The sequence below is a fragment of the Aythya ferina genome (genome assembly GCF_964211825.1).
Source record: "Aythya ferina genome assembly, chromosome: 16".
NCBI lineage: Eukaryota > Metazoa > Chordata > Aves > Anseriformes > Anatidae > Aythya > Aythya ferina.
Genome location: NC_140315.1, coordinates 767,017 through 777,975, shown reverse-complemented (window position 1 = coordinate 777,975; position 10,959 = coordinate 767,017). Strand labels below are relative to the sequence as shown.

The 10,959-nt window shown below is 42.4% G+C and overlaps 1 protein-coding gene across 2 annotated transcripts; it reads left to right on the top strand.

The window, feature by feature from the left end:
* Nucleotides 1–87: 87 nt before the first annotated feature.
* Nucleotides 88–7,720, top strand: MAPRE1 (microtubule associated protein RP/EB family member 1). 2 transcript variants are annotated; one of them, XM_084537939.1, is made up of 7 exons: nt 88–186; nt 544–667; nt 2,823–2,968; nt 4,144–4,348; nt 4,716–4,825; nt 5,516–5,668; nt 6,061–7,720. In XM_084537939.1, exons 2-7 carry the CDS (start codon nt 547–549, stop codon nt 6,115–6,117), a joined length of 792 nt encoding a protein of 263 aa, XP_084394065.1. In that variant the 5' UTR covers nt 88–186; nt 544–546; the 3' UTR covers nt 6,118–7,720. The 2 variants fall into 2 exon arrangements, with proteins under 2 accessions (XP_084394065.1, XP_084394066.1); XM_084537940.1 differs by lacking the exon at nt 88–186 and having other exon boundaries at nt 472–667.
* The last annotated feature ends 3,239 nt before the right edge of the window (nt 7,721–10,959 follow it).

Here is a 10,959-nt window from a genome sequence, read left to right as displayed (position 1 = left end):
CGCCTGTCCCCGCCCCCCTCCCCCCCCCCCCCCCGCGCCTTTTTTTTTCTTTGCTGCGCGCGGCGCCGGGGGCCGCCGCGCCGTGACGTCACGGTGACGTGAGCGCGTAGCGTGCGCGTGACGTGGGCCCGGGGCAGGCGGGCGGGGCCGGTTTGAACGCGGGGGAGACGGGGCCGGAGCGGGCAGGTAACGGGCGGGGCCGGGCCGGGACCGGGGCCGGGGATGGGGCCGGGCTGAGGGGAGCGGGGAGGGGTGCGGGGCCCGGCCCGCGGCCTGCAGGGCCCGGCCCCGCCTGCCCCGGGCGCGCCCCTCGGCCGGGCCGCGGCCCTGAGCGGCGCGGAGCAGCCCCGGGGCCGGGCCGGGCCTGGCCTGGCCGGGCTGGGCCGGGCTGGGGGGGGGGGGCGGCCGGGCCCAGCTTTGGGCAGGCCCCGGGAGGCGCTCGGGCTGCTCCCACCCCCTCTCTGGAGCCTCCCCCCGCTCCGAGAGCCGGTGCCGGTGGAGCGAGGCCGTGGTGGGGGCTGACGGCCCGGTTGTGTCCCGCAGAAGATGGCGGTGAACGTGTACTCCACGTCGGTGACGAGCGACAACCTGAGCCGGCACGACATGCTGGCGTGGATCAACGAGTCCCTGCAGCTGGCGCTGACCAAGATCGAGCAGCTCTGCTCAGGTGAGGGGGGGACCGGGAGGGACCGGGGGGGACCGGGGTGAACCTGCCCCGGCCGAGCCCTCCCCAGCCCTGTGTGCTGGGGGGAGGAGCAGCTCCCTGTTTAACATTTATTTAGCATCTGCTGTTGTGGTCTGGTTAAAACTGGAGCTTTTCAAGTTGTTTTTTAGCAGCATATTGCTAAAAAAGGTGTATTCTCCAGGTTCGCTGCGGCATAACCAGAATAAGAAGGGAAAGGGGCTAACGTGGATAAAAGACTCTTAGGAGAAGTTGTTTTCTAGTAGGGAGTTTATTCTGATGGGGATGTAACGCCTTGCAAGGACGGTAAGTAGCGTACGCAGATGTGACTGCTGGAGGAGAAGCACGAGGAGGTTTGGGGAGTGCCTAAAGGCTCAGGTTGGGCTGGAGGAGAGGCGTGAGACAAAGCATCCTGGTAATTCCTGGGTTCACCTTGAGGAATCTGCAGCTGCTTTTAGTGAACTGCTCTCCCATCGGTCAGTGGGACCCTGAGTTAGTGTGGATTGAGCTGACTTCATCAAAGATGAATATCTGATAGCTGTGAGCAGAAAAGGGGAAGTGACTGCGCTGCAGAGATGAAGTCACATGTCATCACAGGGAGGAGTGTGTGTGTTTGTGTGTGTGGGAGGACGCTTGTAGGAACGAATAAAAAATAATAGTGTGTGGAGTAACAGCAGAAAAAAAAATCCTAAGGCTAAAAATGCAGCCTAGGTAGAAGATGGTGATTTGAATAACTGCAGCAGGGAGATGAAAGGGACTTGGTGAAGAGTGGAAGCGTGTCTCGTGTGGTGAGTTTGAGATAAGATGTTGTTCAGAGGATGACGGATGTGGAAATTGGGAGCTGAGTAAAAGGAAAAAGCTTGAAATAAGTTTGGAACTGTCAGTACGTTTCCAGTGCCTGCAAAAATACTCCAAGCCTGTGCAGGTGTGGAGGTGGCTTTCACTGCCGCAGGCCTGTGAGAGCAGAGGTTTCCAAGCCTTGCTGCTTTTGGTAAGGGCAGTATTGACAGCAGCAGTTTGGGGTTGCATAAATGCACAGATCATTTTGGCTTATATATGCTATATATTTTCCTTTTTTTTATTAAAAAAATCATATTTACTTTACAGATTACAAATTGTTTTGAGATGGGGAATGTTTTTCTTTGTGTCAGTGTATGAGCAGCAATCTTCTAGTCACAGGGTGAAAGCAGGAGCTCCAAACAACCTGCTAAATACCTTGACAGAACAGGGGTGGTACAGGCCTGTGGCTGAGATGAATAGGCAAGTTCAGGGCAGTGTCAGGGTGTGTCACTGCTTGACCTTGTGTGTCTCACAAAAAAGGCTTCTCATGGAGCTGCCTGGTGCTTTAGGTTAGGGCTCACGTTACTCTCCTTGTGCACTTTATTCTCTGATGTTGGGTGGGAAATAATGCTCGGAATGTGATGCGTGTATTTTCAGGGGCGCACAGTTGCACATCATCGCTGTAGAGCAACAAAATATAGGTTTAAATGTCTTTCTTTAGTAGATGTGTACAGTTGTCTGCTCACTGTGGCTGAACTGAATCCTGCTCTTCCTGAACTGAAGGACATGAAGGATTTAAAATGAATGGAAAGAAATAGTCTGATATCAGTTCTTTGATTAAAGCTTGGTTTAAATATAATTCAGCTTAATTTGGCCTCTCAACTTTGAGAGCACCTTGAATTTTATGTTCTGGTTTCAGTAAGTAAATGACACTATTTTGGTGGTTAAATATAATATTCTAGAATAATTCTTCTTCTAGTTTTGTTGGTGTTGATGAGAGTAGATCACATGCCTGTCAGACACATGTAACAGATCTGTGCTGATATCCACGAGTAAAGGAAAGCCAAATTACATTTTTTTTTTTTTTTTTTCGCTGGGAATTATAGAGGTGATGTTGCTCTTCTTTGTGAGACGTGAAGCCATGAGACCAAAAGTTTAGTTCTACGGTTCACTTAAGCTTACTGACAGCCATGCTGCACCAAAACAGATCAAAGGGTTCTGTTATCTTGCTGTTGTTGCCTTTAAGGGAACGTGTAGCTACAGAATGAGTCAGGTCAGTTTGCTGATCTGACTGAAAACCAGCTTGTGTAGGCTAGCGAGGTGGCTTGATTCATCCTCAGCTGTGTTCTTCTCTCGGCAGGTGCTGCGTACTGTCAGTTTATGGACATGCTCTTTCCAGGTTCTGTAGCGCTCAAGAAAGTGAAGTTTCAAGCAAAATTGGAACACGAATACATTCAAAACTTCAAGGTTCTACAAGCAGGTTTTAAACGAATGGGTGTTGACAAAGTAAGCTGGACTGTAACTGATTCTCCTTGCTCTTAATACCAAGTAGATGGAATGTGCTTTTAAATCTGGAGCTGAATAAATCTGGGGACAGTTTGTTTCTGGCTTGCAAATCTCAAAATTGCTGGTTTGCACTGGGGTCCTCAGTTGTATTGATATAATCTGCTCTACTCCAGTTGAGGTTAGGTGTGCATTTCTTAATGATGGAGATGATTTCTTCCATTTTAGTTCCGTACAACTTAGCACAGACTAATATTAAACGTAGCACAACATAGCACAGACTAGTATTGAAATTTGAGATGAATTTTACTTGATCTTATACACTACAAAGATGGTTCAAACAGTGTGTTCCCATAAGCTGTTGGTATGGTAGTCTTAAGGATCTCAAATTCCTCTTTACAGGTATATGTAACTTTAAAGTGGTGACAATGAGATGTAAGTTTTTTCATAGATCAAGTGTGTGTTATGCTTACAGAAGCGTGCTTTACCTAGTTACTAGTTACTGATAGCATGTTTGGTACAATGCAGAGCATTCCCTTGTTAAAACTTCTGATTAAGAAGGCATCTCGTTCTTTGTTGGCTAACAGCTTGAACACGTGCTTGGTCGGTCTTATACCTTGGGGAAAGAACTTGTGCAGCCTGCCCAGACCCGGGCAGCTGTGCCCAAAGTGCCAAACGATCACCTAACAGTAATGATTCCTGGCCACTGCCAGGCTGAAATCTTGTGGCCTACAGCCAGATCTTCATGATTTGCTGTCTTTTTTAATAATCTTCCTCATTCCAGAGACACTGTAATAAACTAAAAGGTGATGTTTCAACCTTGTAGCAGTTCTGTGTGTTAGCAGGCTGTGAAATTGTCAGCAGTTCAAGTATATGAGAGCTAGCCCTGGGTGAGCCACCTTCAAATTTACAGATAAGTGTTTGTCAACGGAACTTGATGCAGCAGAAACCTTGCTGCAGAACTACTTCAAACTAGCTGGGCCCTCACAGTGAAACCATGATTTTAATTCTAACTATTAGGAAAAAATCTGTGTTACATACAGTTATGTCCAAGGAGGATTTCCTCTAGACTGCATAAAGAATTGCATATGCTTATTATTTTAAAACTACTTATGTAGTAAGGGAGAAAGAGGTTCTTTACCCTTAAAACAAATTTAATCTTTTTTTTTTTTTTCCAGATAATTCCTGTGGACAAACTAGTGAAAGGAAAATTTCAGGACAACTTTGAATTTGTTCAGTGGTTCAAAAAATTTTTTGATGCGAACTATGATGGGAAGGAATATGATCCCGTTGCTGCCCGGCAAGGCCAAGAGACAGTAGCACCAAATCTTGTTGCACCAGTTGTGAACAAACCCAAGAAATCTCTCGGTTCTGGCAGTGCAGGTAGAGAAGACAGTTAAAAATTATCTAAATCATTTAAAAACTCTGGGGGAAATAAGACTGGGTTGCTAATTAAAATCAGGGTACGGAACTGTATTATTTTATGTCTAGTTTCTGAGATGCTAGGCTTCAAACTCTGAATCTTGCTTTTGTACCCAGTTATCTTGGAGCTACAGAAAGAGAAAACAGCTAGGATTGGTGCCAAGACGTGAAAGAAAATGCATGTCACACGGAGTAAAGGAGGAATACTTCATATACAAACATGTCTTCAAAGTTTTACGTGCCTAAGCATGCTTGGAAGGGGGACAATGCTTTTAGGGCAGGGGAAAAAGGTGTTCTAGGAAAAGCTAATGCTAAGTCAATCTTGCAGCCCCACAGAGGCCGATTGTTACACAGAGGACCCCAACGACTGCAAAAACTGGGACTGGAATGGTGAAAAAGGCTGCAGGAGATGATGAATCAGCAGGATTGATTGAGCAGGTGTGTTGCCAAAATGGCCTTCTGGACTGCCCTGTGCTTTATGGTGTATGCATAAATATATTCTAATAGCATGAAATGATTGTGTTAGGGAGATAGCAGAAAGATCTGTATCTATTAAGTTCATTTAGAATCACTTAATCAGAAGCCTTCGTTATAAAGGTCTTGCTCTCCTGATAGGAGCAAAACCGCTTATGCAGTACATGAGCGCCCAGGCATTTAAATCTAGTGTGTGCCATATCACGCATAGCATTGTTTTTAAGTATTTCCACAGCTGTGTTGCAGATATTGCAGCATTCCAACTGAGCTATGAGCAGCTGCTACTTCAGTGAAATACTGAATGTAGTACAACTAGAACAGCCCTCAGTGTGAGAGAGTTGTCTTGAAGGAATGTGTTAGCAAAGAAAACTGCAGGCAGTTAAATTTTTACCTATGTCATGTACTAAGCCTTTGGAATTTCCAAGTGGTATTGCATGTGTTGGGTTGGGTGTTTATTCTGGAAATACTATTATAATTTAAAAACTGGACCTTTTCTTCCTCTTAAGACCTCCCCCTGCCTTTTCCAACATCTTGGTTATTTCTGAAGTGCTTTGCATATAAACATGCTTCTGAGAATGTTGGGGATCCTGCCTTTTGAATAGACGCTACTGCCTTCTCTTTGGTGGATAAATTGTTGTTGATGTCCTGTGACAGATCAATGTATTGAAACTTACTGTTGAAGATCTGGAGAAGGAGAGAGACTTCTACTTTGGCAAATTGAGGAACATTGAATTGATCTGCCAGGAGAATGAAGGGGAGAATGATCCAGTATTGCAGAGGATTGTGGAAATTCTTTATGCCACAGATGTAAGTAATCTTGTATGAATTGTATTGCATAGTTCTCCCTGCACCGCGCCTTGTTACTGGGAGCTGGTTTGCTTTACAGTGCTCCCTCTTTCTACTTTTTTTTTCCTTTAGGTTTATGGCCTAGCTTTTTCCTGTAATAAAGGAACAGATAACATAATTATAGTCAGGCAACAAACAAGATCGGGCTCTCATGGAGAGTATATAACAAATAGATCAAAGATGAGGAAAATAAGCCTTCTGTAACTTATCTTGACACTGTAAATGGTTGACTTAAGGGTACTTCCTTTTCAATGTTCTAAGTATAAATAAATACATTAAAGGAGTGTACAGAGTAGCTGGGAATTGGTTGAACATAAGTTTTTCATTAAAGCACTTGTTTTATCCCCTTTCAGGAAGGCTTTGTGATACCTGACGAAGGAGCACCGCAGGAAGAACAAGAAGAGTATTAACAGACCACATACTGTACCAGCAGAGCAGCAACATCAGAATTCTTTGCCCCAGATCATGTGCTTAACTGTAAAATACTCCACTTTATTCTTAGAGGACTCACTGGTTTCTTTTCATAAGCAAAAAAAAAGTACCTCTTCTTAAAGTGCACTTTGCGGAAGTTTCACTCTTTTTACAGTGGGTTTGAGTTAGGAGCTCTTTCTCACATTGTAGCAGAGCAGTATTCACATCTAGGTGGTATATTTAGGGAGCAAGAGGCTGAATATTTGGAACTTGTTGCAGAATGGTTTGCTGGTAAAACACTGGTTTGTGGAAAGACTCTTTTTGTATCTAAGGTGGCGTGTAGTAGAGAACTTAAAGACTCTGACTCACAGAAAGATTGAGTTAATGTGAAATTGCAGCACAGAAATTATAAAATGCCTTAAGAGTATTTAATATGCTTCCATATGCCAAATTGAAGTAATGTGACAGGAGATTTTATGTGCTTCATACTGGGGTAGACGCTTGTTTAACTCCATTCACTGCTGTCTGAGAGGCCTTGCATGGCAGTCTCACTTTGTCAGCAAGTGCTCAAAAGGGGCTATTAAAACAAAACTTCATTCCTATGTAAAGCTGCTTACTGAGTGATTAGTTCTCGATGAAATAGGCCTTAACGTTGCCTGTCACAAGATTAGAGGGAGTATGAACAGCTGAGACACATAAATTACCTTGAAGAGTGCTAAAGCCTTTTTCTATGGCATTGTGGCTAATGACTTTGCCAAAATGTACTGTGTTTTCTGTTTCAAAACAAAAAACAACAAAAAGCAAAGGGCATCCAGTCTTACTGCCTAAAAGGTTCTTCAGAAGTAACTTTCTTTTCTGGCTCTTGTTTCTATTACTGTTTATTTTTGTTGGTATGCTTTTTGGTCTCTCACTGGTTCTCTTCTCTTTCCCATCCCAAGGAGTGCTATCAAATCCAATGGTTGTAACGGGACTTGCACTGTGCAACTCTCTTAGAATGAAAATGAATTGAGCACGTGAGGATGATTTTGTATTTTTTTTTTAAACCAGGACGTATCTAATAATAATACTTGCCACTTCACTAGTTTTCTGGGGTCAAAACTAAAAGATGCTGGCTAACAGAGCTAATGTTCCTGCAGAAAATACAGTACTGAGACTAACTTAAATATTAATATTTAAAGTACTTTCTTTAACTGTCCCTCTTTTTTGCTATCATGCCCCGCGTTACTGTTGTGTTTGGCAAGATCCTGCAAGACTTCTGATTCCCCTTCACTACTGAGATTGATCAGTCCTGTTGTGCTTGTATTCATTTGTTCCTGGTGGTAGCTTGTCCTAAAATGTGTGTAGGAGAGCATTTTATGGTAATTGTTGTGTAGTGCATGAATCTTTGTGAAATTCAGAGAAAAACCCAAATTCAGTGAATGCCAAAAATGCAAGTATCTAGCCATTGTTTAAAATTGCAGTGGTGCTATTTCTCTTGTGGCCTTTTAGACTTTTGTTGCCCTAAAACTCCATTTTACTGAGAAACCATATTTGACTCGGACTTTTCTTGACAGGGTTTTTCTATTTTATGCAGTTTCTAAATAAAGTTCTGTATTTCAAGAGTGTCATGTCTGCTGGAGTCTCTCATACTTTCAGATATGATTAGGCAAAGCTAGAGATCGTGGTGGTTTTCGTTATGAAGCTTGCAGGACCTGGAAATCAGCTTTCATTTTCTGGTCCTACTTATATTCATTTCTAACCTAAGTAGCAGCAATGTTTAAATTTTCTTTGGAGTGTACTGGGGGAAAACATTGCTAGAATTTTTTTTTCTCCACACAAGTGGATGAAATGTGAGTGTATTGTTGACTTCCTCCTAATGGTGTAAGAAGGGCTGGAGAACAGGAATGCCAGTTTATGACTAAAGTGTTTTAAAGTTGCTAAAACACTGGTTATTAGCTATAAATAACTAACAGAGGGTTGGATTAAGATGATCTTTAAGGTCCTTCCAACCTGAGCCGTTCTGTGGTTCTATAAACAAATGATGTTAATTGCACCTGTCACCAGTCTCTAGTAGTTGACTTGTTTCCTTTGGATTATGTTTTATAAATGAGCTTAAATGTTACTCTTTCAGATGTATGAGCAGACCAGCTTCTCCAGAGAAGTGCTTATGTGATGTATCTAACCTTGGAATTGGAAGTGATCCCTGAAGGGCTTCTCTGTCATGCTGGGGAACACCCTCCTGGCCCGCCCAAGCACTCCGTGGATGCCTCATTCTAAAGAATTGGCATCATTGGTATTTCAAAACTGGTGTTGGACTATGGAAGTGCAGACATAGAACAGGGTGTTTGATGCACATAAAATCTTCTTTACCATTACTTGTTTGCTTTGAGGTCAGAAGCATGCTTTTATCAACTCCAAATACTCTGTTATGCCAGCAGCTCAAAGCAAAAGATGGTGATAGCATGTGACTGAATTTGGAGGTGGCTTCTGGGGTGTCTGCGTTCTTGCAGTCCAGTTGCACACTGGAACATGGTTTCTTAAAGTCTCTTTTTAATGAGATTGCGTGTTTGGGGCTATGAGGCAACCAGGTCATCAGATGGGATGCATTAGGTCAGTTTTGAACTCTGCTGTTGCAAGCAATTGCTGCTAAAAGCAAGCAAATATTCTTTTATGCTGAGAGAAAGATGAGTCAGAAAAACTGTCAGTGCGCTTTGTGAGACAATGTGTGGACCTGTTGGATGTGCATTGTGAAACTAAATTAACATTGCAGTCTTGTAAGTAAAATGTTGGTAAGATTTAAAATTGCTTAAATAAGTTCTGTGCTACCAAGATGAGTTAGAATGGGGCCAAGCTTGTGGTCAACTTAAATGACTGCATCACAGATATCTTGGCATAATCTGTTTTTAGTGTCCTTTTTGGGAAGCAAATGACAATGAAACCAACTCAAACCCATAGATTTAATATAGCTACTCTGTTACACTGGTACAGTATATGCTGTTAAATAGTAAATGCTCACCTACTGGAACAATTCAGATAGCATCCAACCTTTCTTAGTATCTTGGTTTTATCAGATATTTGAAAAATGAACAGAATGGAAGAACCAAAAGCTCACATCTCCTTTCTGTATGTCTTACTTGCAGGTGGGCTTGTGAATATTTTTTAACTCTTATTGTTCAATTTTTTCAATCTTCCTGGTTTGCAATGACAATTCTTACTGTAACTGTTAAAAGCCTTCAAATAAAGGCCAAAAACTTACTCACTGTTGTATCATATCACTGTTTAGCGTGACTGTTGGAGCACTTGGTGATCTTGTAGTCTGTCTAGTCAAATGTCCATTCTCAAGAACATCCATGTTCTTCAGGAGTGGGATTTTTTCTTAAAATACCCTTCCAAGGGTAAGGCTGGAATCTACTTCTCACGAGGTATTTTTAGCAAGTCAGTTTGTAAACCTAGTGGAAGACATACAGGGGATAGTAGCATGGGCTTAGCAGCATTGCTGGGATAACTTGTGTGTCGAGAACTAAATCAAGGGTAGTGGCTTCTTGGCAAAGCATGGGTTGAGCTAAAAGACTTCATGCTTGAGTGTTAGGTCAAGTAAATCTCTTTCAGAGTTGAGCAAGTATAAAATAGTGTAAACTGATTTAAGATGGAAAAAGAATATAGCTCTAAAGTAAAACTTCCCCTTTGTAGGGCAGCAAATAAGTGGGGGTTTGGTGTCTGCAACCTCGTGAATAACTGGAAGAATGTACTAAACTATTACAGGGGCTGCAAGCTACTCAGGCTGCTGGTGGATGTAAGAGAATGCATTAGGGAACCTGTGTGTTGTTGGCAGGACAGCTGAAGAACTTTCTGGTCTTTTGATGCAGAGAAAACAAGGAGATAAAGTTGTTGTGTATCTAGTTCTGGCTAACTGGAATATGAAACTGCAAACTGTTTGGATGAGAGCGTACAGTGGCGTAGCTGACAATGCTTAGAACACAGGGATACAACCATGGTTTGGCAGAAAAGGGATCTCAGTGAACTCGGTAAGTAAGAGCTCCTGGGATGAGATTTTGTGACTTGGTTGTCAATTCCTTGCAGAAAGTGTATTTGGGTAGTTAATAAGCTTAGAATTAGAGGAAGGAAGTGTGCTAAACTAATGTGACTAGAGAACATTGAGGGGTATGTATGGAAGTAGAAATTAGAGAAGGTTGCATTTGTAAAAGGACCAAGAGTGAATAAAATCATGCCATGAAATGGTAGGAAAAAAATGGGAAGGAATCTGATGTGGGAGAACACCTTTAAGGAAAGAGTAGTGGAATATTCTGGGGTTAAAGAGGAATAATCAGTACACAAATACTGGACTGTCAGTACGTGGTTAGGAAGCAGTACTGCAGGAGAGGGGCTAGAGTTTTAATACAAGCAATGCTCATCCAAAGACACAAAACAAGTATTTTCTTTTTTGAGTAACGCCTGTTAAACTGAATGATTTGACCATCAGAAAGGAAATGGTATTTCTGAAAATACGCATGCTTAAACCCTCATTAAGACAGACAATCTGTCTTCTAAGAAACTGTCTTTCTCTTCAGTTTTGTTCCTTCTCTATTAAACTTCAACCTGAACATTTTCTAAGGTAAAAATAAAAGTTTACAGAAGGCAATTCCAGCTTTGAAGGCACAAAGGCCAATCTCTGTTTAAAAAAAAATAAAATAAAATAAATTCTTTCTCCGCACAGCTGGCTAGCTTTTTGAACTGCAGCCTTTATATACATACTTCAGGAAAATTACATATAAGTGTATATATAAACATGCAAAACATGTATGTATACGTCAATTAAAATTTTTTGGCTAACCTATCAGATCTTTGGGAAACAAGACCTGATG